The sequence below is a fragment of the Diplotaxodon limnothrissa genome, linkage group LG7, assembly GCF_057381915.1.
Source record: "Diplotaxodon limnothrissa isolate DT_005_m linkage group LG7, D_limnothrissa_male_GT1.1, whole genome shotgun sequence".
Classification (NCBI taxonomy): domain Eukaryota; kingdom Metazoa; phylum Chordata; class Actinopteri; order Cichliformes; family Cichlidae; genus Diplotaxodon; species Diplotaxodon limnothrissa.
Window position 1 is genome coordinate 36,997,721 of NC_140602.1, and position 21,612 is coordinate 37,019,332.

Consider the following 21,612-nt stretch of genomic DNA (forward strand, 5'->3'; position numbering starts at 1 on the left):
AATTTAAATGAATTTGTTTCTGTAAAAAAAAACCTCAGACACATGAATAACTTTTTGAAGTTTCGTTCAGGATTAATGCCTGTGTTTGCTTTGTTGTTGTTTGTAGCACACATTCTTTTGTGCAGTATGATTTGATATGATTTTATTTTGAGTTAAGCGTATATGACTAAATAAATCTGAAAGCATGTTTGTGTTGATTTTTTTTCTTTCAGGTCAGTGTGAGAAGTTAAGTGTTTGTAAAAGCAGAGGCAGAAAACAGCTGGTATATTTTAATTTGGTTTATTGAATTGATTACAGGAAACCTTAGAAATTGCCACAGAAAGTGGAGCTAATAAAGAAGCAAAGCAGTGGTTTTCCACTAAAAGACACCGCAGCAGAACACAAGCTTCCTGGGTTAGAATCTGTGGCATTATTTTAAAATAAATATAACATCTAAAGGTACAAAAACATCAATAAAGACAGTACCCTTTAAAAAACAAGCTTACTGTAAGCTCAAGGAAATCATTCTAAGGCATTGGTTGTATTGCTTTTTATAAGCTGTTTTCTTGGCAGTAGCTTTTGTAATATTGCAGGAAAACCAAACTTTAAACTGTCTTCTTTTATGTTTGTTATATTTTGCTAGTAAACAGGTTTTTATTGTCAAACATGGGAAAATCGCCTTGAATGAGAGTCGTAGTTTGAGGCTATATGTAGTGCAAATCCTAAAGGAAAGCCTGTGTATCTGTTGAAGTTCTATTTGTACTGGATGATTTCACTGGTTTCAAGGCACAACAGTAGCATTTGAGACAAAGTGAAAAAAAAAACAGTGATTCGTTAAAAAAAGAAAAGGGCACGTGTAGCTTAAAAAAAAAAGATCTTGCTACACGGTGACAGGTCGGGGCAGAGAGGTGGGAACAAGGGAATGTTCAGATGTTCAGTTCAGCCATAGCGCGCTCCAGAGGGTCGGTGGTCCAGTAGTCGTAGTCCCAGCCCAGGAACCAGCCAGTGAACGTGGGCGGCTCGAAGCCCTGCTTGATTTTGACAATGGGCGTCCTCGGGTCTCTCTTGGCCGGATCTGTCTCGATGTAACGGACCGCTGAGGAAGACGAGTTTGAATTAGTACAAGGATTAAAAGGGTAGCAGAAGATGCTTTATGCTTTGACTCTTGGTGACACTGCTGCTCTAGTTATGGGGCACTTTGCTGTTAATGCATGTATCAGTAATTATGATGTCTTTTAAATAAATACATTCTGTTTTTTGATTAAGTTTTAATTTTTTTTATCTAATGATTGATGTTGTGTTAGATAATTTGCAATGCCAGCTGTATTTCTCGTCTCCTATTCCACATGGCATTGTTCTTTCTCCTCATATTTGCTCACCAGATGCCATAGCTTCAGTCTTCTCCTCCTCTTGGGCCTCATTTCCAATCCAGACAAACACCTAAGAATAAAAAAAAACCCAAATTAAAAAAGGGTTATTGTGGAGTTTATTCTTTTTGTGGGCACTGATTCTGCTCTGAATGCATATAGTACAGCAAAGGCAGTCAGCTTGTTTTTTACCTGCTCCCAGGTGTCCAAGATCATGACATCATCAGTGGCAAGGTCATCTTGGGTCATCTCACCTGGTACCTCCTCAATCTAAGAAGAAGAAGACGGATTTAAGGGGGCTTTATTTTTATGTACACGTAACGACAAATAAAGACACAGTGCACTGTTTTCAGCAGGTACTTTGAAATATTCTTGACATCCTGCACATGCTCGTGCAATACCAAAGACTTGAAAACTCGAGTCAGAATAGGACAAAACCAATCCAGCAGGAGAAGAAAACGTACTATAAAGTTTCCAGTCTTATTGGAACAAGCAAAGAGACGGGGTGGATGAGCATCCATCTTGTCCTTGAGTCTAGTGGAGGTGCGATACTCCGTCTTTCCACCCAGAGCCTCCCAGAACTGATCTGTAAAACGACAGAAACACTTCAAGCTATTACAACCATCAGAATTTGTAAGAGGGCAAAGCAATAGTTTGACATTTGGGTAACTCTGTTCCTTTTTTGTTGGTACAAAGCCAAATCAGGTTTTTAGTTTAGCATAAAACCTGGAAGTAAGCCTGGTTCTGTCTAATGGGGAAGAAAACAAAATGCTTGGTTTACATTATCAGGTTATCACTATTTTTAACTGAGGTAACTGCTAGAAGTATCTGTTAGTGGACAGATGTTCCAGTGATTTCACTGTCATCACACACAAATTCCTCTATTTGCACTGGGAGGCAGTGGGATAAGAGATGTGCATGTGGGAAAATGTGTTCTGAAAATTTCAGGTCAGCCAGTCTGACACTTAAATCCCATTTCTCCCCAATCCTGGCTCTCGCTTCAAATTCCAACACATCATCTTGACCATGCTTTCATGCCTATATGCACTGAGTTGCTGCCGTGTGATTGGTTGATTAAATATCTGCATTAACAACCAGTTGAATAGGTGTACCTAATAAAGTGTCTGGTAAGTGCAATTGCAGTGTTTCCCCACACATAGACTTTAGTTGGGCAACCTTATTTTGCTATTTATTCATTTTATTTTGCCCATGTGGAAACTGGTGGTTTTCGTCAAGTGAGCAGTGGTTTACAGGTGAGATAAGAGCACTGAAAATGTCAGTGCTGTTACATCACCTGCCATAGACCAAAAAAAAAAAATACCTGTAAACATATATAAAGAATGAAACAAACCAGGAGCTAAAAGCTTAATGGACCTGCTGAGGTGTTTGCAATATTGTGTAGTTTTTGTTACAATTATTCTTGCCCTTCCAGCTATACAGCTATTTAATCAATTTTTAATATACAAAATTATTGTTAGAGCACCTTTAAGGGTAAAATAAAGCAAAATAAAACAAAGTGTAAATGTAAATTTGCAACCAGCATCTGTGAAACAGCAGGTACCTGCACAGTACAGCATCAATTTTGAATAGAAAATCTTTTCAACCATCAGAAATAAAATGGTGAATTTCTCGTTTGTCTTTTGCGAGGCCCCAGCCGAGGCCAGTCCTCAAAAGCAGGGTGTTTATGAAAAATTGAATCTGTTATGTTGTAGCCTGAGGTGTTTTTATATGTGAAACTGTTAGCAGGGAGTTTCTTCTTCTTGAGCTTGGAAAGCAAATAGCAAGACTTCTGACAACATCAGAAGGGGTGATGCAATCAAGTCTGCTTTGTTTCAATATGGATGAACATAAGCGCTTAGCCGAAATACAAAAAGGGAGCTATTTAGCCTCGCATTAAAGCGCTATTTTAACAGCCAGACCACACTTTGTAGCTGACACAGATACAGTTCTGAGTATGTTAACAGCTGTTGGGTTTCAGCTTGACTTAAATGCAGCAAAAAAATTAAATAAAGGAGAGAAAATGATAGTGGAGGTAACTGTGTTTATCCTGTTTCCTCACCGCTCTCTCCTCCCTCGGACAGCTCGGAGACAGACACGCCCAGGATGTCACACAGCTGCTGAGCTCCCTGCTTCTCTGTGTCGCTGGCACCCACTCCCACCCACAGGAAGGAGTTGCCGGGGGTCACCAGAATAAAAGCATCATTGGAGTTTAGGTTTGATGCCTGCACGTCAAGCTGCATAGAAACAGAGATATTGCAAGTTATCATGAGGAGCTGTTGTACGTTGACCTTCTTAAGTGTTGGTGGTTTTTCATTTTTACCAATATTCATGCTAGCATAATGCTTTATTTGACATTTTATGCCCTCTAACACCAATTCGAGAGGATATTTTAAAGGAAAGGACATCGGTGTTTTCCATTCTTACTATGCATTTTTCCCTTTTCCTCTTAAATACCCTTCAACCATTTACTGAATACTTAAAAAAAACTTCAAGTATGAAGTGCTTCTGCTTTCCTTTAAAACCTCTAATTGTTACTTCATTGTTAATGGACAGTGCTTATTAGATTAGAAAACAAATATTTCAGAAATCTGTTAGAAACTGTTTTGCAAAAGAGAGAAGAAAAAAATTAAATAATCGAGGAATGATTAAATTCAGGTAATGAATGAGACGTTTCCTCTCACCTCCACAGCTCGTGTGTGTCCTGCAGAGTTGGAGCGCACCTGGAAGAGTCGAGTCTCAGCTGGAGCGGACTGACCTCCTTCTCTGGACGTTCCTCCCTTGTACACAATCATGGGCTTTCCTCCAAACAGACTCATCAAATGGGCCGGCTCTTTCCCCTGCACCACCCTTACCTGATACACAAATACCGAATTTAAATCTCTGCATCTAATGAAGTTGTTGTCACAGCAATTCATATCGAAAAATACCTCATGCATTTTGATGTTACAAGCGGTGCTACCAAATCACTGCAGACACATCCTCCCTAATTGTGTCCTGTGAAATATGCATCAACAAGGTGTGGAAAAAAAGTCTGCAGCAGTTCCCACCACTGACGCAAGATGGCAGCACAGAGCCAAATCATGCCATACCCTGAGGTGAGAGTGAGATCTGTGATATTAGTAACCACGGTGAAGATAAGGTATGTCGAAAACAGTCTGCGGTTTTTTGTAATAAACAGTCATAACTCTGAGGTGTTGCAGTCAGTGGTTCCTCTGATTCAGTAAGCACTGCACATTACACTAATCCTGAGCTTGCTGCGGCAAACAGAGAAGAGATAAATATTTACTGATGAGTTTACAGGGAGAAACTATTTGTATTACATGAAGTTTAACATAGAAAGCCAACATGCTTTTTTATGTTCTGCTGTTCCTTCAAATATTTGACATTTGATGCTTTTGGCTTGCTGCAGTTGCTGATAGATTAAAGTTGAGTTCATAGACTGTATATACAAGTGTGAAAATTCCTTAATGCTTATAAATGCATTCTATTTAATGGTCAGAAGGGGGCAACTTCTCTTAGTGAAAAAAGCCTCTAAAATCTATGAGAAACCAGCACTGCTCCTCAATTTGGATCCACTGGGACTTTGCTATGACCTGAGTAGAAACTTTCCTGACAAGGTTTTGGACAGCGTAGCAAGTCTTACTTAACATAACATAATGCTCATTATCATTATTAATGTAGCATATGCATCTCGTGATTGACAAGTCCCTGCAATGGGAGCGATTTCTCAAATGAGACAGAGGTGAAAGAAAAGCTCAAACTCTGGCTTCAGGCCAGAACTTGACCAACAGGTGACATCACGCTTGCTATGCTCATCCTTAAGTACAGCCTGTGATTCAGTTTAGTTTGACAGATGAGCAAATGCAAAAAGTGTTTGGTAATTGCAAGATGAGGAATCAGGAACATGAGGACAAATAACTGGGACTGCTGCTGATTCCTACACACAAATTCAAACACATACAGAGTCGTGCCACAACACACGGACAATAAGAAGGCCGTACATGCACACGCGAGGAGTGAGCAGTGAATGACCAAAGACTCGTATGAGTTCAGAGCCACTCATGAATATTTAGGCCTCACAGACAGGCTAAGGCATCATAATGTTGGTGTGACATCAGTTCAGGACAAAGGAAAAAAGTAGTGTGGCTTATTTATGCTAGCAGACCGAGCTGGCGACAGAGAAGGAGGGAGCCTCCCATGAAACTCCACAGTGGAATGTCCTGTTTGTGTTTCAACGAGTCGTTTTCATTTGAAATTCACTTTAGCTCATTATTACAGTCACTAAACCTGAAAGGACTTCTCAAAAATGAATAACACAATACCCTCCAGTAATTATAAAGAATGGGAGAATCGAGAGAATATGTCCTTGTTGCTTCTATTTTTGCTGTGGCTCTGGACACGAAACACATGAGTCCCTTAGTGAAGATGAGGAGCAGGGAAGGAATGAAGGAAAAATACCTGAGTGGTTATAGGAGCGCCAACAACCTGAGGAGATAGAAAAGGCCAGAAACCAAGCAAGTGAGGAAATGAGCAGCAGCACGGAAACCATGAGGAAGAGGGAACACAGTGAAAGGATGTAAAAGTCAGACAGGACGTGCTAAGGAAGCCAGACGTGAGCAGAGTCGTTGATGACAGGGAAGATCAAATAATATATAAGCATATGGAAAAAAAAACCAGAAGCACGCTAAAAGAACAATATGTTGTACCTGCACAGGACCGCCGCCGAGTTCTTCATCCAGCTGTGCGCCGAGGATCGCAGAAGCCCCAATTTCATCCTGACTGGAGTCCGCTCCCTGCCTGGAAAACAAGATGAGTTTATCAGCTCAGCATTCAAACATAACAAGAGGAACTGACTTGGACACAGCATATGCTTACAGCCCAACCAATAAGATTTATGACTGTGATTAATCTAATATATATCAACTTTGTGTCTCTCGCTGAACTTTCTGAACTTCACACCTTCTCAATCTTTCCTCCGCGTACTTTTCACAGTGAAACAAAAGTGCAAAACTGAACTATGATTTGTTTATTTCCAGTGACTATTACATTAAATTCAGTGCTACCAAAAAGAAAATATATCCCCCTTTTTATAGTATTGAATGACTGATACTTAAATTTGTGGCAACAAGTTTAAGCTCCAGTGACTGAACTAGCTCTGAAAGGGGGATGCGATGAGTGCAAAATAACAACTTCATAATGTATAAATTTCTATGTGAAATCCCTTTGTGCTTTACAAATGTAATGTACCTACAAATTTATTTCTGACTCCTCAGCCTCGATGTTTGCTTATGAATCAGTAAATCTGATCAGACCCTGCTAATTATCTAAAAAAAATAATACTCCAGCTCCACGCCGGCTGCTTATATTTTAGTGCTATAGTCTGATGACAGGTAACTTCACGATACAGACTCTAATTATGGTTCCACAGTCTTGACAAATTTATGTCTCACCACATGTAGATGATGTGTCCCTGGCGCCCTCCATGAGAGTAGTTGTAAAGGATGATGTAGCTGTCTCCTCCATAGAACTGTCCATAAGTGGATGGATCCACTGGGACTTTGTCAGATCCCTCTGTACGCCAGATCTAAGAGGGGGGAAAAGAATAACATGGAAAACGTAAAATTAAAAAAAATCACATTTAGTAGGCTGTAGATTTCAAGGTGCACCTGCTCCCCCTACTGGAATGGAAAGTAATGACACACACAGGCAGCACTGAAAGCAAATCTGACACATAATCACAAGCTGAATGACAAACCCCCACCTGTTTCTCTCCGCTGCCATCGTCCACCATGCCATGCTGGGCGGCCATGGCGGAGGATTCATGTAGGGTGGCGGCATCGAAAGGCACCTTCTCAATCTTTGCGATGCTGTTAGCGATGTAGGCCACACCCAGGCCCACAGTCTCATCTTTATCGCGCCAGTCTTTGAAGAACTGCTTGAAGAGCGGCGTCTCGCCCATCTCAGGCAGGATCTGGACCTGTGTGTGTTTGGGGTAACCCATCTTCTTGATGAATTCGTCTGCTGCCTTCATCGCTGCTTTCCGCTCTTCCATGTTGGCGTCTTTGCCTGAAGAGAAAAGACATTAAATACTGGAGAACGAAATGGAGAAATGTTACTGAAAATCAAAAAAGGAGGCCAGAAATTATTTCTAAACCTGGGTGAGAAAGGTCATTTGGTGCATTGACTTCAGCACTAATATAAATATTACAAAAGAGTTCTGAAAGTTGAAGAGTTGGTAACGAGAAGGTAAATAGTTTAACTTTTGTGAAATGCACGTATTTGCGCTTTTGCTAAGAACGATATGAGACAGCTGTGTTGTCTGCAAGAGTGGAAAAAAGCAGCTCAGCCAAGAGCCATTTCTTGAGTCCGCTGCACCACCCTGCACTGACCTTTCCAGAGAAAGATCTTTCCATCAGAGCCGTGGTCCAGGATAAAGCAGTCACCAGACTCCAGGGTGCTCTGAGCGAAAGGGTTCTCTGCTGCCACGAGAGTAATCGACATGGCTCCGGTAGCATTGGACACCTGCAGGGGAGGATGGGAAGGAGGATGAAGGAGCTGCCAAGCAGGGAAAAGTACCGCTTTTCAGGAGATTGAAAGGCTGCTGTAGACGCTGCTTCCTCTTGATCTTTTAAGCCAGGCAAATATGAGCAAGGGTTTTATAAAAGATACGTCTCTTAATTGATGTCAGCTGGCAATTTTACTCTATGAATCTTAGAAATATGACGCTCAGTACTTTATATTTTAACTGATGAATGATCACAAAAAAGGGGCTGCAGTAGGAAACATTTTGGGGGTTAGTTTAGAAAAATTTTATATTTTTCTAAAATAACCCACAAAATGTTTCCTACTCTCTAACACATTATAGTTTTACCTTAATTATTACCTAAATGTGTATTCCTGATAGGGAGTTTGTATTTTTGGACTATATCGATTTACACTTACTAGTCACTTTATTAGGTACACTTTCCTTTTACTGGTTTGGACACTCTTTCAGCAAGGTACTGGAAACATTCCTCAGAGATTTATTGGCAGATAGATTGGTATGACAGCATCCCATGATGGTGACTGTGGAGGTACAGTGAGGCCTGCCCAAGAAACCACTTTGAGATGATTTGAGCTTTCTGACATGGGATGTTACCTTACTTGAAGCTGTCATCAGTTGATGTGTACACTAGTAATAAAGAATTGTCAGCAATATATCTCAGGTATACTGTGGCTTTGTGGTGTGACCTTCTGCTGCTCTAGCCCACCTGCTTCAAGATTTGACATATTGTCTCTTCAGAGATGCTCTTTTGCATACTTTGTTGTGCTTATTTGAGTAACTGTTGCCTTTCTCTCAGCACAAACATTATCCCTTATTCAGACCACTCTCTGTAAACTATAGAGATGGTTGAGTGGAAAAATCACCCCAGATCAGCAGTTTCTGAAATACTCGTACAAACCCGCCATATTTAAAGTTTAAAGTCACTTAAATCTTTTTTCTTTCTCATTCTGATGCTTCAGCAGGTCGTCTTAATCATGTCTACCTGCCTAGATGCATGCAGCTGCTGTCTGGATTGCCTGATTACTTGTGTTAATAAGCAGTTGAATAGGTGTACCTAATAAAGTGTGAGTGTATATATGTGCAAAATTAACAAAACATTTACTACATTTTTTTTAATCTACTTTATTTTTAGTACTTTGGGTGCATCGTTCTGGAACTAAACTAAAACGTTTGTGGTCACTTGTAAATTGTTGTTGTTCACAATGAATCATGAATATATTAATTCATCATAAATAACTTTATTATCCTTTTATAATGAGGTTTCTGTATTGGTGTTTAGAGGCCCATTTCTAGCAACCAACATTTTTTATGTTGAAGAAGCCACATAATCAGCCTGTGCACAAACACAGGAACAAAAACTTTCCTTGCTCATGTGCCAGGCACGTTTCTAAGTGAGTGAACGCCATGTTTGTTTCTGTGTTGTTGCTTTTTTCTTAACAAATCCATGCTCTGACCTTGTAGAGTTTAGCCCTCATCCTGTTTGAAGCATCAGCTTTGATGTCATCCGAGTCTCCAGCTGGTAGATCTGGTTTGGGACCTAACACCTGAGGACAGAGGCAGAGATTTTAATAAAAAAGCGACGCCTGAAGACCTAAATTTGATCTCATAATGCACTGATCGCACCTCTATCATCTTCTCTCTCTCCACCCCCTCATCACAGACATAAACTCGAGACCTCCCACTGCGCTCATTATCACGGATCCCCTTGGCAACCTGAGTAGCCTTCAGCTTCTCAAAGCGGTTGCTCTGGGAGCCACACCACTGGTAAATCTCCTGTGGGGTGAAAGGAAAGACAGTGGATTGAATGAAGAAGAGCTTTTACAAGTCATTTTTTAAGATAAGATCTATGTATAAGATTTACATCTCCCAGGTCCAGGATGAAACAGTCTCCCGTGTTGAAGCTGTCCCAGCTGACCGGCACCTCCGTTGCCCTGACCACGCGGCGTCCTTTAATCTGGAGCACTCGCTGCACCGACACCTCATTGGTGACAACGTGCTTGAAACCAGATGCCACGCCTCCTTTCTGCAATATGAGCGTCGCATTTAAAAGTGAAATAAAATAAATAAATGAAAGTAAAGTCACTCCAACTGTAAATAATAAAATGTTTTTTTGAGCCCTGTTCTCTCTGCAAATTTACTGCCCTCTTGACACATCTGTGGCAAAAACGTACATACACATAGAAACTGTATAGAAAAATCCTCATATATCAATATTTCACTTACACAGCTTGAACCCTTATCAAAATGATCAAATCTTCTATTTTTGCACCTTACAGTATACTATGGAGCCAACTACGGGGATTTGTTTCTATGCATGTGAAACATCTAAATTTACAGCAGATGTTTCATGTAACAGTGAACGAATAAAGGAACTGAGATTCTGTTTCAAAATATGTGATAAATATAAAGTATTTCTTTACATGAGCCTGGTTTTAAAAGCATCAAAAACATAAAGGAAACACACCCCTCTAATCATTTATCATATTCCTCTTAGGTAAATTCAAATGTTTCTGCTAGTTCAACAGTGACATCTTACCATGTATTTGATTCCAGACTTGAAGTAGCCCAGAAAGGTTTTGGACTCGTGTCCCTGCACCTCACGGTACTGGATGGGTTTCCCCCCGAGGAAATCGTCCATTTGGACCGTAAAGATGGCTGCTGAGCCGCTCTCATCCTGGGTGCAGAAATCACCTGTGCGAGAGAAACCAAAGAAGGGATCCATCTTAAATCCAGCCCTCACAGTTCTGCTGAAAAATAACCCAGTTAGCCATATTTTGTGTCTGACCAGTTCTCCCAGTGAGGACTTCAGTCAGTTAGGAGATCAATATGTAAGAGCAGCAGCGGGTCACATTAATACATGTAACATTGTTTTATTTATGGGCACACAGTGTAGTCCATCAGCATGTGGGTGGATTACATCACATCCTGCTTATTGGTAAACTGTCTGTGCCAAGATCAATCAAGCTTACGAAAACAAAATAAAATTAATAATCTGACTCAGCAGTGTAAATAATGCGTTACCTAGTAATACCCATTTCCCATTATTAATACCAACACACACAGCACAGATACAAACAGTGACAACTAACTGGGATTTGAAATTGGAAATGAAAATGTTTGGTGATTAAGATGATTATCTTACCAGAACATCAATGTTGGTTTGGACACATCCAATACACAATTATAACTTTTGCCCTGTCTCCCTCATGTGCAATGTGCACACAGACAGGGCAATTTTCCCCATTTTCCCTATTTAACAAAGTATTTTATTCTATTAGTACAGTATTGTTTTCTATTTGTATAGTACTTATTCTATTGTATATAGTATTCTTTCTATTTTGTATAGTATGTTATTCTGTTTATCTTATTCTATTCTATTGTTTTTCTCTTTTTCTCTTAATTTTTTACTGCTCTTGTATTTTCTGCCGTGACCAAAAATTTCCCACGTGTGGGACTACTAAAGGTTTATCTTATCTTATCTTATCTTATCTTATCTTATCTTATCTCCCAATTTTAATCAAATAAAGAAGTATATAGTATATAATTAATTTAGTTTTCTCTGTAAAGCTCCTAGTGCTTTAAAATTTTCCCTTGACATAAAGGTTTTTTTTATTTTAAACCGTCATAAATAGTTATACATTAAACTGTATTGGGTAAGTCGTTGGTGAAATAATCTACAAACTTTTGCATGCACGGTTTAAATTTTCAGCACTTCAATGTAAGACATTATGTTGCATTACTGGCAGCACTTCCTCCTCTTTCCTCTGCTTTTTTCCCCCTTTCCTCCCTCTCGGTTTTGGGTTTGCATGTGTGAGTGTTATTGTGCATCTGGGAATGACACCGACTGGTCATCTCTCCAAAACACCCGCTGGCTTTTCACTTCACACTCAGCCAAACAGATCGGCATCCTAAATGATAGTGCGCAATAGTAAATGGTTATACCAAACTCCTGTAAAAATACAAGAGTTTGCACAGCAAATTCTTTGTGAATACTGGTAAAGGTGTGTTTTTTACAATATGATCTGTGATTGATTTTTATTGCTGTGGATGGAGATGTAGAGCTTTATCGTAAAATCATAAAATCTCTATGAATATTATGTATAATAGGAGCTAATTGTGTTAGAAAAGGGAAACCTGTAATCTATACAGCAAAGTCTTCTTTCGTTATGTAAATGTTATATTACCTAGTGGCAGATAACAGCTGACACAACCAGCTGCCAGTACAGTGCTGTACTGTAATTTAACAGGCAAATTCTCATAGCATGCAGTCAGGCTACGTTTTAGTTCTCACTTCCAGGTATTTCAATTTCCAGGAATTTATTTTCCTTTGCACCTGTGCACCAGGTCTTCACGTGGTATTCAAAACCAATTATCTGCAGGGCGGCTCCACCTGTCACATTCTTCTTTGGCTGACCTGCCTCTCACCTTATTTGCTCTTCCTACTTCAGCTCTCCACTCTGGCCAAGATTGCCTGGACTCCTGTGCTCACCTTCTCACTAACATCAGGCTGACCTCCTCTACAAAAACCACGAATCATTTTAAATATGCAATAAAGTAAAATAATTTTCATAATAATCCTGTTTATGAGTTCAAACTCATGTTCACTAATACTTTAGCTTAAAAGGTCATCTTTTACACTAATCAGCTTTTTTAGGGATCTCCATACTTCATTTGTCACTGAGAATATCTACATTTAGTCCTTATTAGGTTTTAAATGCATGAAAAAAACATCTACTATTAAACACCAACCCTCATTCGTTTCACAATCTGATAGAAATGATACAGCTTATTATCTGATAAAACTGTTTGCCAATGAGCCATGTGGCTTTCTGTTGCTTTATGGCACATGACTCACTGTCCTGACTAGTTTCAGCCTCTCCACTGCAGCAGCAACAACGGGCAAAATTATTTTCCAGGGCCTTCATCCTCGTACTGTTCCTCATCTGCTTTGCAAGTCAAAGAAGATCACACTGGAAAACTGAGATCATCTTTATTTTTTGCCACATCACAATGGAAACAAATACAAAAAGGCATGTCTCCCATGTGCTACTAGGGGTTTTGTGCTCAGCCTCAGTGTGACCTGTGATATTCGTGGTTTACTTTCACATTTGAATAATCCAAAAGAAAGAACAGCACTGTATGGTATCCCTTCCAGTTATAATGGTCGACTCTGAGTAATAACCCAGAGATCATTTCCCTTTCACGGCACTCACCCAACCAGAAGTGGAGGTCGTACTGCAGGCTCCCGGAGCGCTGTTTGATAGTATTGAGGATGAGGTAAGCATCTCCGGTGTAAAATCCCCCGCGCAGGTTCTCAGGGACAGGCACCAGGTCAAAGTTCTCCACCCTCCACACCTGGAGGCCTGGCTGCTGTCCAGCTCGCTCAAATTCTGGGTGGTGCGCTGCCATCCTGCATTCAGGGAAGTCACAGACCTTAAGTTAAGGGCTTTTGCTACTGCACAGGCCAAAAACAAATGCAGGTCAATGAGCTAAACAATAAACTTAGTTGGTCAAAAGGCTACTGCACCAATAAAACCTGCAGAGGTTGTAATAACTTTACAAAGTGAAGCAGACACTGCCCACATGAGAGCTATAAAAGCCACTCCCCTTAAAGCTCAGTGGTTGCCATGAATATAAAGATAAAGCTTTGTTCTAGTTAAGTATTAATACAGAGCAGAGTGATTCATCCACTGTGCTCAGGGTATTTCCTCTAGAGAGCAGCAAGAGGAAGCCATGGCAGTTATGACTCATTGTTATCATCATAAACTGTTAGTGATGGTTGGCAATAGAAACACTTCTGTGTTTCTGTATAACTGTCTATTTGTATATCCTGCAACCAGGGGTTTAAAAAAGCCTTTAAATGTGTCTTTAGATAACTACATAGTGGACAAATCTGCTCAGAGACATCTGTCCAATCATAAACACACACACAGACACACACATAGACCCATTCATTCATGTCTGACATAATGCCACCCACAAACAGTTTCAAGTAGGTGCCTGTGCTACACTAGATTACTGCCTACTGCCTTCTGGAACGCCTGAGCGGATGTCTCAGATGCTAAAATGAGAGCGGGGCATCCTGTTTAAAAAAAGAAAAGTGGTTAAAATTTGAATAGTTTTTCACTTTTTGCAGCTGTTATGTTGTTTGGGTAAAAAATTCTAATGCCAACAACACAATTCATACCACGACGAGGCAATAATTTAAACAAAATTATGCTACAAATTCTGCAGTAAAGATCAACAGCCCACACAGTCACAGCATCCTATACCAGCTGCTTGTTACGACATAAACACTACAGAGGTAACATTTTTTCTGCAGTGGAGTGGAGTAGTGCTCTAACCCAAACTACAATATCAAGTTTAGATGTTATAAAACTGTATAAACTAGAGTTCATGCAGTTCAAAACAAACACAGAACCTAGTTTTCCACAGGAATGCTGCTCGTGTACTGCCTTTCAATTTGCATGCACACTGAAGCAAGAATCGGCCATTCTTCTAGGCAGGCGCCTGCCCACAAACATGGCAGGAATCTGTTATTGACCCGGGAAGAGGAAAGTGGCTCCGAATTCATGCAACCAAGCCAACAAACGTGGGGCTTCTTTCCCCCCCATCTGTGCTCTCTTCTTATGTCAAACTCAGTGCACATTACTTTGTAGCTAAGGAATGGTTTGAGATGGAAAAGCAGGCGGATAATTTCACAGTGAAACACATGCAGTCAAAACAGAAGCTTCCTGGAGTCATACGAGGCCAGGCACCACCTGACCTTCCATAACTACACACAGGTTTGGCTGGACGGGAAAGATCTGAAGCCATGAGGCGATGCCATCACAGCATTATACACAGTCCTTGTAGATTTCCCCTTGTGAGAAGCTTGACAGTCACAAAAACCATAAATGATGCTTCTTTAGCCACATAAGAAGAATTAACTAACGATACCAATGTTGAATAGCCAGTTTCTGAAAGCTTCAACACACATTAGTGGCTTGGGTCATAAAGTTCTCATATGTTTTATTTGATAAAAAACAGTGTAGAGAGTTTTCATAACAATTTCACAACAAAAGTGACCCAGAAACTATTTCTAATTTGGATTTTATCTGTCTTGGATCACCACATGGGCTAACCTCAGTCTTTCTACTTAAGCTGTCAAACACGAGCCAGCCAAATTTCCTACTGAATTCCTGTTTAGATCTATTGCTGTGGTCTGGAACATCAAAATGACACAGTTCAGCCTTTACATAACCAAATTTTTGAGTTCAGTAGTTTCTGTAATGCTGTTGTTCAGGCTATATAGTGAGAGTGTATATCATCAGTACCTTTTGAATTCGTTCTTGCTTTCTTTCCATAAATATCATAGGAAAAGCTGAAGGTTTGCAACTTTTTTGGAGAGCTAGATGAGAGTTTCAGAGAGCTACCACTTCCATGTAGCATGTTGTATCCTGGCCTAGCATGATAATTTAAAGCAATGGAAGAAGCTAGCGTAGCTCTGACGAAATTAAAAATGCAGGGCGTTGTAACTTCCTGATGTCTTATTCCCACACTGAGGTTTTCCTGTACCCCCAGAGGCTGTAACACCCCCTCTAAGACCTCAAATTTCTCTTTTAACACTTTCCCAGTGTTTCATAAACTTATTATAGCACAAAGCCAAGCGTGTCTCTTTTCTTTATGCTAAGCAGCTAATCATCACCTTGCTGCCAGTTCATCTAAAGGTTGAAAAAGAAGAAAAAAAGTGATATTTCCCTCCCCAAAAAAAGTTTGGTTATTTCTTAGAGCTATTTTTATTATATCAGTGAGCCCAGATAGCATCCTCAAAACACACCTGATGATTCATATTTTTCAATTATGTATTTTCAAAAGTCATCTAAGTGCAGAAGCAAGCACATCCTCCCAAGATGGCTACTTCCTGGCAACTAGCAAAACACTGTAGTGACATACAATAACACTGTGCTCTCATGCAGCTGGTAATAAATCTGGTGCAATGCTACAGCATTTCTTTAATGAAACCAACATACCCAGAAATCTGCAAACAGCTTCACTTTAATTTGAAATCAAGCGGTAAAGGGAATATTTTTACCCCAAGCTGGCCATTACACAATCATTTAATATTCTCATGTAGAGGGTGCAAGTTTTATGAGCGGTTACCTCCTAAATCACATTCTCAAAAACATACCTGAAAACAAAGCTAGGTTTCCTTAACAACTGAAGGGTTTTCATTTAGTAGCTGCTGAGTAGGCTAACTTCCCTCTTAAACATACCACTTGTGGAAAAGACAGTATCACTTCTGTGCAGCTTCATATTCTGAAGATGATCATCTCTGTGGCACTAAATAAACATGACTGGCTGTGACTGTGATCTTCTCCTCTGATGGAGAAAAATGTTCTGTCTTGTCTCCTGCACATCAGAGCTCTTTCATCCTAGAGTTAGGTACGATCCCTGACTTAATAAAGCAAACATCAGAGGGGATACACTCAGCATCTGAGCAACCTTTGAAGAATCAAAGCCAGTAATGGTGAAAAAAAGAAGACGAAAACTTACACGGGGAAAAGGTTAGAGAATGAAGTTTAAGGCACAATAAGACTCTTACAAATACAAATGTTTTTGCTTGTATGAGGGGCAGCAGCTGACTAAAACAGTCATTTACTATTCAGGGTTGCTTCACACTGGATAAAGTGACTCAAGGAACGGTGGTTTGTTGACTCAACACAGCCTAAATAGAACCGGTCACATGACCTGTGGTCAGTCACGGGCATGCTGAAGAAGGGAGGCGTCTGCCACCAGCCGCACACTGGCATCCAGTCAGTTTGTACCCCCTCATCTGTGGACCCACCCACCACCCCTTCGCCTCCTAACAAACAGGGAATGAGATTCCAGCTCCAGTTATCTGATCCCCTCCCCCAATCCTCACCAACCTCTCTTTTGTGTCTGCCTTCGCTCGAGGCCCGAGTGAAAACTCGAAACTTGTGCAGGTCACAGCATTGGATTCATATGACAAGAAATAAACTGTTACATAAGCCCTTGTGATTTGTCTGCTGGTGTCCATTCTTCAAAAACAAACTCAAAATTGCGTTATCTGGAAAATCTTGATTCTTGGGGGCCATGGCAGCATATCATTCCTGAGTTTCTCCCAAATAAAACAAAATTCCTCCTTCAGGAATGGTGTGTGTGCGTGTGTGTGCGTGTGTGTGTGTGTGTGTGTGTGTGGGGGGGGGGGGGGGGGGGGGTATTTCTGGTGACTCATTTCCTCCATGCATGCCACTTTCAGCCTCTTCAGGGCTGCTGAGCTGCCATGTAGCTTGTTCAGGACACATCAGATAATGCTCTGTACAGACTCTGTAATAGCCACTCTGCTTCCCTACCATCTGTTGACACTGTGTAAGACAAGGAGAATCAAAATGGCTGTTTATGACTTTGTAAATAATCTCCCTGATTTATGGATGGCTGTCAAATGATATGAGAAACTTATTTCAGGAACAATCAATATGTGAGTAGCCATAGCTGAAAAACTCTGTAACCACTTCTCTTCTCATGTAATGTGCAGAAAGTTTTAAAGATGGGATTTCACTCTGTATGTGCGCATATGAAGTGAGTTCTCCAGTGAGTAATTAAGTAACAAGTAATGTGTTACACATTACTTTCTTTTTCAATTATGGCCCCAAACAATGCAATTTTACACTTTTAAACAGGAACATTCCTGATATTGTGTGGTCAATTTCACAGTAACAAAACTACAGTAAAATGTTTGCTTTATGTATCAGTTATAGAGAAGTCATTATGATTGTGGTTGCACTGCTGCCTCAGGAACTTGGCAGTTTGCAATCATTCGTTCATCTGTGCACTTAAAGTACCCAAAGACAACATGAGGCAGAAAGCTGAAGTTAAAAAGTAAGCTGACCGTTATATTGATGATCCTACAAACATAATTACATCCACCATGAAATCATTCAAAGCTAATAATTGGAGAGTTAGAGGAAGAACTACGAGAACTTTGCATGTTTAAAAAAATCAGAAGCCATTGTGAGCTACACATAAGACTTACAAGAAGTCAATGCTGCTTAATGGGACAAGACTGGCTTCTGGGGCTTGAGGTGTATTCACATATATTCATATACAATGATGATCACTTTCACAAGTCTAATTTAAATGGCATTTAAAATAAAATATTTTATAAAATTACCTAGATCTAAACTTAACTTTAACTTGTGGTTGAAGGCAGCCTAGATATCCCTAGTCGTGTTTGATTCATTTGACAGTCAAATCATAAAATAAAATTTTGCGGTGACTGAATGCCAAACATCCATCCATAGCCACCATAGCAATGCTTTACAACATTGACACACAATCTCAACTTTGTAAAGAATGGGACAATAGTCAATACTAGACTGCATGACCACAAGAGGCAGCTGGTCAGGAAATGGATATTTAAAAAACACAAGACATGCTCTCATTTTTCATGCAGAGTCAATCTGCCAGGTTGTCTGAACTTAGCAGCTTACAGCTCTCTTGGCCTTTTCTGACATAAAAGGTTGTCTTTTTCTATTGGTTTTGAGCCTCAACAATGCAGACTGAGTGCCAAATTATAATAATAAAACTGCTATTGAAATTATTTTACTTTAATCCTACTGAATGGGGCTGCCCGGAATGTGTAATTTCTATTAAATCTCACAGGACCTTTATTTTACACAGGTAAAATATCCACTCCTGCTTATCTTAACAGTGTTATTAATTGTTAATTGAGTTCATGTTTGCAATGAGTTATAAGTATCAGACACTTTCAGTGGTTGGGGCACTCTTACTTTGACGGGCGCTGCAGATTTAGCATACAAAAATGCTCTGCTATAAAGACACACAGTACTCTCATTAAAGTAAGATTCTGTTAAAAGTTTGATATACAATATAAAATTTCTAGTGCTGTCAACGTTAACGGGCTCGCTCCATGCGAGGGCTGCATGGCATCAGCTCGTTAATGCGTTAGCGCCGTGTAGCAACTCGCATGGGGCGATCTGCGTTAACTCGCTAACGGAGATTTGCCGCGTTAATGCGGTTATGGCGTTAACGTCATTTTAGCGAGATTAAGGCTGACAACACTAATAATTTCACAATGAAATGATTTCTGAGTACAAATAAAATGTTTATGATCTATTGCACAAAATAAGACTGTACAAAGATTAACATTAGCCTGTTTTATCCATTCCAAAACCAGTTTTCATGTGTGTTTGGGAGCAATTGTCCTGTTGGAACATCCAACTGTGACCACGTTTCAATTGTCTAGCTGTTGATTTGAGGTGAAGTTGAAGAATTTAGAGGTAATCTTCTTTCTTCATCATTCCTTCCATTTCCTGCAATGTACCAACACCACTGACAGCAAAACAGCCCCACTGGTGATGCTACCACCACCATGCTTGACAACTGGTACCGTGTTCTTGAAATCCTCACTTTTACTCTTCCAACCATACCTCTTGTCATTGTGGCCAGATAGCTCAAAATTTCTCTCATCTGAACATAAAACTTTTTTACAGAAGGCATGTGGCTCGTCCATGTGGGCAGCTGCAAGTTTCAATGGAGCTTGAAGCTGTCGATTTTGGAGCAGGGGCTTCTTTCTTGGTTGGCCCCTGGTCAGTCCATGGCGATGTAAAACTCGTCTCACAGTGGACAGTAATGGTGGTGTACCAGCAGTTTCCAGTTCATGGCAGGCTTGAACCTGCCATGAACTGGTGAGTCCTGAGTTATTCGTGAACATCTGAACTAATTTCCTTTCATCTGACGGTGACAGTTTGGGTCTTCTTCCAGACATCAGCAAAGTGGTGACACATCCGAGTAACTTGTACTTACATACAATTGTTTGAACTGATGATCTTGGAATTTGTAGTTCTTTAGAAATAACTCCAAGAGACTTTCCCAACTTGTGTAAATCTACAATGCTCTGTTTTAGATCTTCACTGAGTTCCTTGGACTTTCCCATTGTTCTGAGTATTGGTCAATCCAGCCAGAATTTTTGCCAGAAGCTTGTTGATGGCTACCAAAAACATCTGGTCAAGGTGGAACTCACTAAGGGACATTTAGCCAAATATAGTGAGCGTAAATACATATTTGAACCTGTATATATATACTTTTGACTCTGTGTGCAGTAAAGAAATCCAAAATAAATTCCAACTTGTGCACCCAATTCTTGTTTTTGAATGGTATTAAAGATGTATGCTGTACAATCATTCCACCCTGGAAAAAGAACAGTTCAAAGACATCATTGAAAGCCCAATATTACCATAACATTCATGCCCGGGATAAGTGTATGTAAACTTCTGACCACAACTTGGTATGCACTCATTCTTGTTGTTCCCCAGATGAGCCCTAAAGAAAGCATGCACACTGTTGTTTAAGGCGTATAAATTTGAAGTAGGGTGTAGTTCAGACACCACTTAATCTCTGGAGTGAGGAGCTGACTCAGTTCTTTCTAACTTCTGCACACATCATACAGTCTGATGAACTCAGTATATGCTCGCTACAACTGTCACGAAGAGGATGTTGTGACGGATCTGCTCATAACTGTTTCGTCATTTCTGTGGCAACCACAGCACAGTAACTAGTGTTTAGGACAGACGGGTACACTCAGTTTAGTCCACGGGTGATACATAACCCATTTTAATCTAAGACCAGTAAAACTTTTTGTATAATACTGCGTTTGTGTGTAGTGATATTAGCTACACCACACCATGAATAACGGTGCACTTTATTAATAAAACTCAAATTGTTAAATGATTTCTGTAATTTTCATGCTTTGCAACAACCAACCTTTGGTCATATGTTCGACACTCCAGCTTTAGGATACAAAACTGCTAGGTAGAATCTCACAGTTTCTACCATAGATCCTGAAAAACAGCATGTTTCTATAGTAACATGTTGTTTGGGTTTTTGCATCACATCATGAAAGTCACTCTAAATACAGTCAGACAGAGTGTGACGTCAGTTTTCATCCACACTGCATTTTCAGGAAACATTTCAGGTTTCCGTCGACTTGTCCTTATATGGCAACACTGCCTTGCATTATAGCTAATTAAAAGCTAAGTTTAGCACTTTTTCTATTTATTAGATAAGAAGAATATTGGTTAAAGTATAACAAAAACCGTAATTTCACCCTGTAGGTTAGTCTCTCTCTGTTAAACCTATAATCCAGACAGAACTAACGGGCGTTAAATAACGCATCAAATTACCATCCTGCAATCTGTGCGTCAGGCTACATATTTTCTTCGAATAACGTGGGTTAATAACACAAACCTTACCTGAACGCGGAGGTTGTGATCTGGGTCTATAACGGACGGACGGGTGTGGACCTGAGCTGCAGCAGGAGCACAGAGTCGGTAGTTCAGCAGAGCGCAAAGCAGCTTTTTATGGTCTGGCCCGGGACTCACTATATGACACACCCTCTCCGCCTGTCTGCTGCACCGCCTGCTGCATATCTGTCTGTCTATGTATAATGTAGCTGGGACAAGATGCACAGAATAACCGGTACAAGTAATAGCTGTTTACATATTTAGGGGTTCAGTACTGGCTTGGCTATTTTAATATTTTAATTTATTTTAATATTATTTATGAAAGAAAAAGAAAAAAACAACAACAACAGCTTACAAAGGTGTTTTTGTTTGGTTGATTGGTTTTGTGTGCCTGTATGTGAGACAGTTTATTTTTATTGTATTTTTATTTATCTTTTGCTACGGGTATTATAATAGA

General features: G+C 40.0%; 1 protein-coding gene across 2 annotated transcripts; it reads right to left on the reverse strand.

Annotated features, from left to right (window-relative positions):
- Positions 1-282: 282 nt before the first annotated feature.
- gsna (gelsolin a) lies at positions 283-21,252 on the reverse strand. Of its 2 annotated transcripts, XM_085359653.1 has the most exons (17): positions 21,165-21,252; positions 13,104-13,300; positions 10,427-10,581; positions 9,752-9,913; positions 9,514-9,663; positions 9,345-9,434; positions 7,736-7,868; positions 7,108-7,412; positions 6,797-6,930; positions 6,053-6,143; positions 5,805-5,831; positions 4,028-4,198; positions 3,406-3,580; positions 1,811-1,932; positions 1,539-1,616; positions 1,359-1,419; positions 283-1,075 (listed from the first exon to the last, which is right to left on the reverse strand). In XM_085359653.1, exons 2-17 carry the CDS (start codon positions 13,297-13,299, stop codon positions 906-908), a joined length of 2,220 nt encoding a protein of 739 aa, XP_085215779.1. In that variant the 5' UTR covers position 13,300; positions 21,165-21,252; the 3' UTR covers positions 283-905. The 2 variants fall into 2 exon arrangements, with proteins under 2 accessions (XP_085215779.1, XP_085215780.1); XM_085359654.1 differs by lacking the exon at positions 5,805-5,831.
- Between the last annotated feature and the right edge of the window lie 360 nt (positions 21,253-21,612).

Coding starts and splice junctions, on each gene's coding strand:
- gsna (XM_085359653.1), bottom strand. CDS start 13,299: ATGGCAGCGCACCACCCAGAATTTGAGCGAGCTGGACAGCAGCCAGGC. Junction 6,931..7,107: donor ATGGCAGCGGAGAGAAACAG/GTGGGGGTTTGT, acceptor CCCCCCTCTTAG/ATCTGGCGTACAGAGGGATC. Junction 1,933..3,405: donor GTCCGAGGGAGGAGAGAGCG/GTGAGGAAACAG, acceptor GTCGTTTTACAG/ATCAGTTCTGGGAGGCTCTG.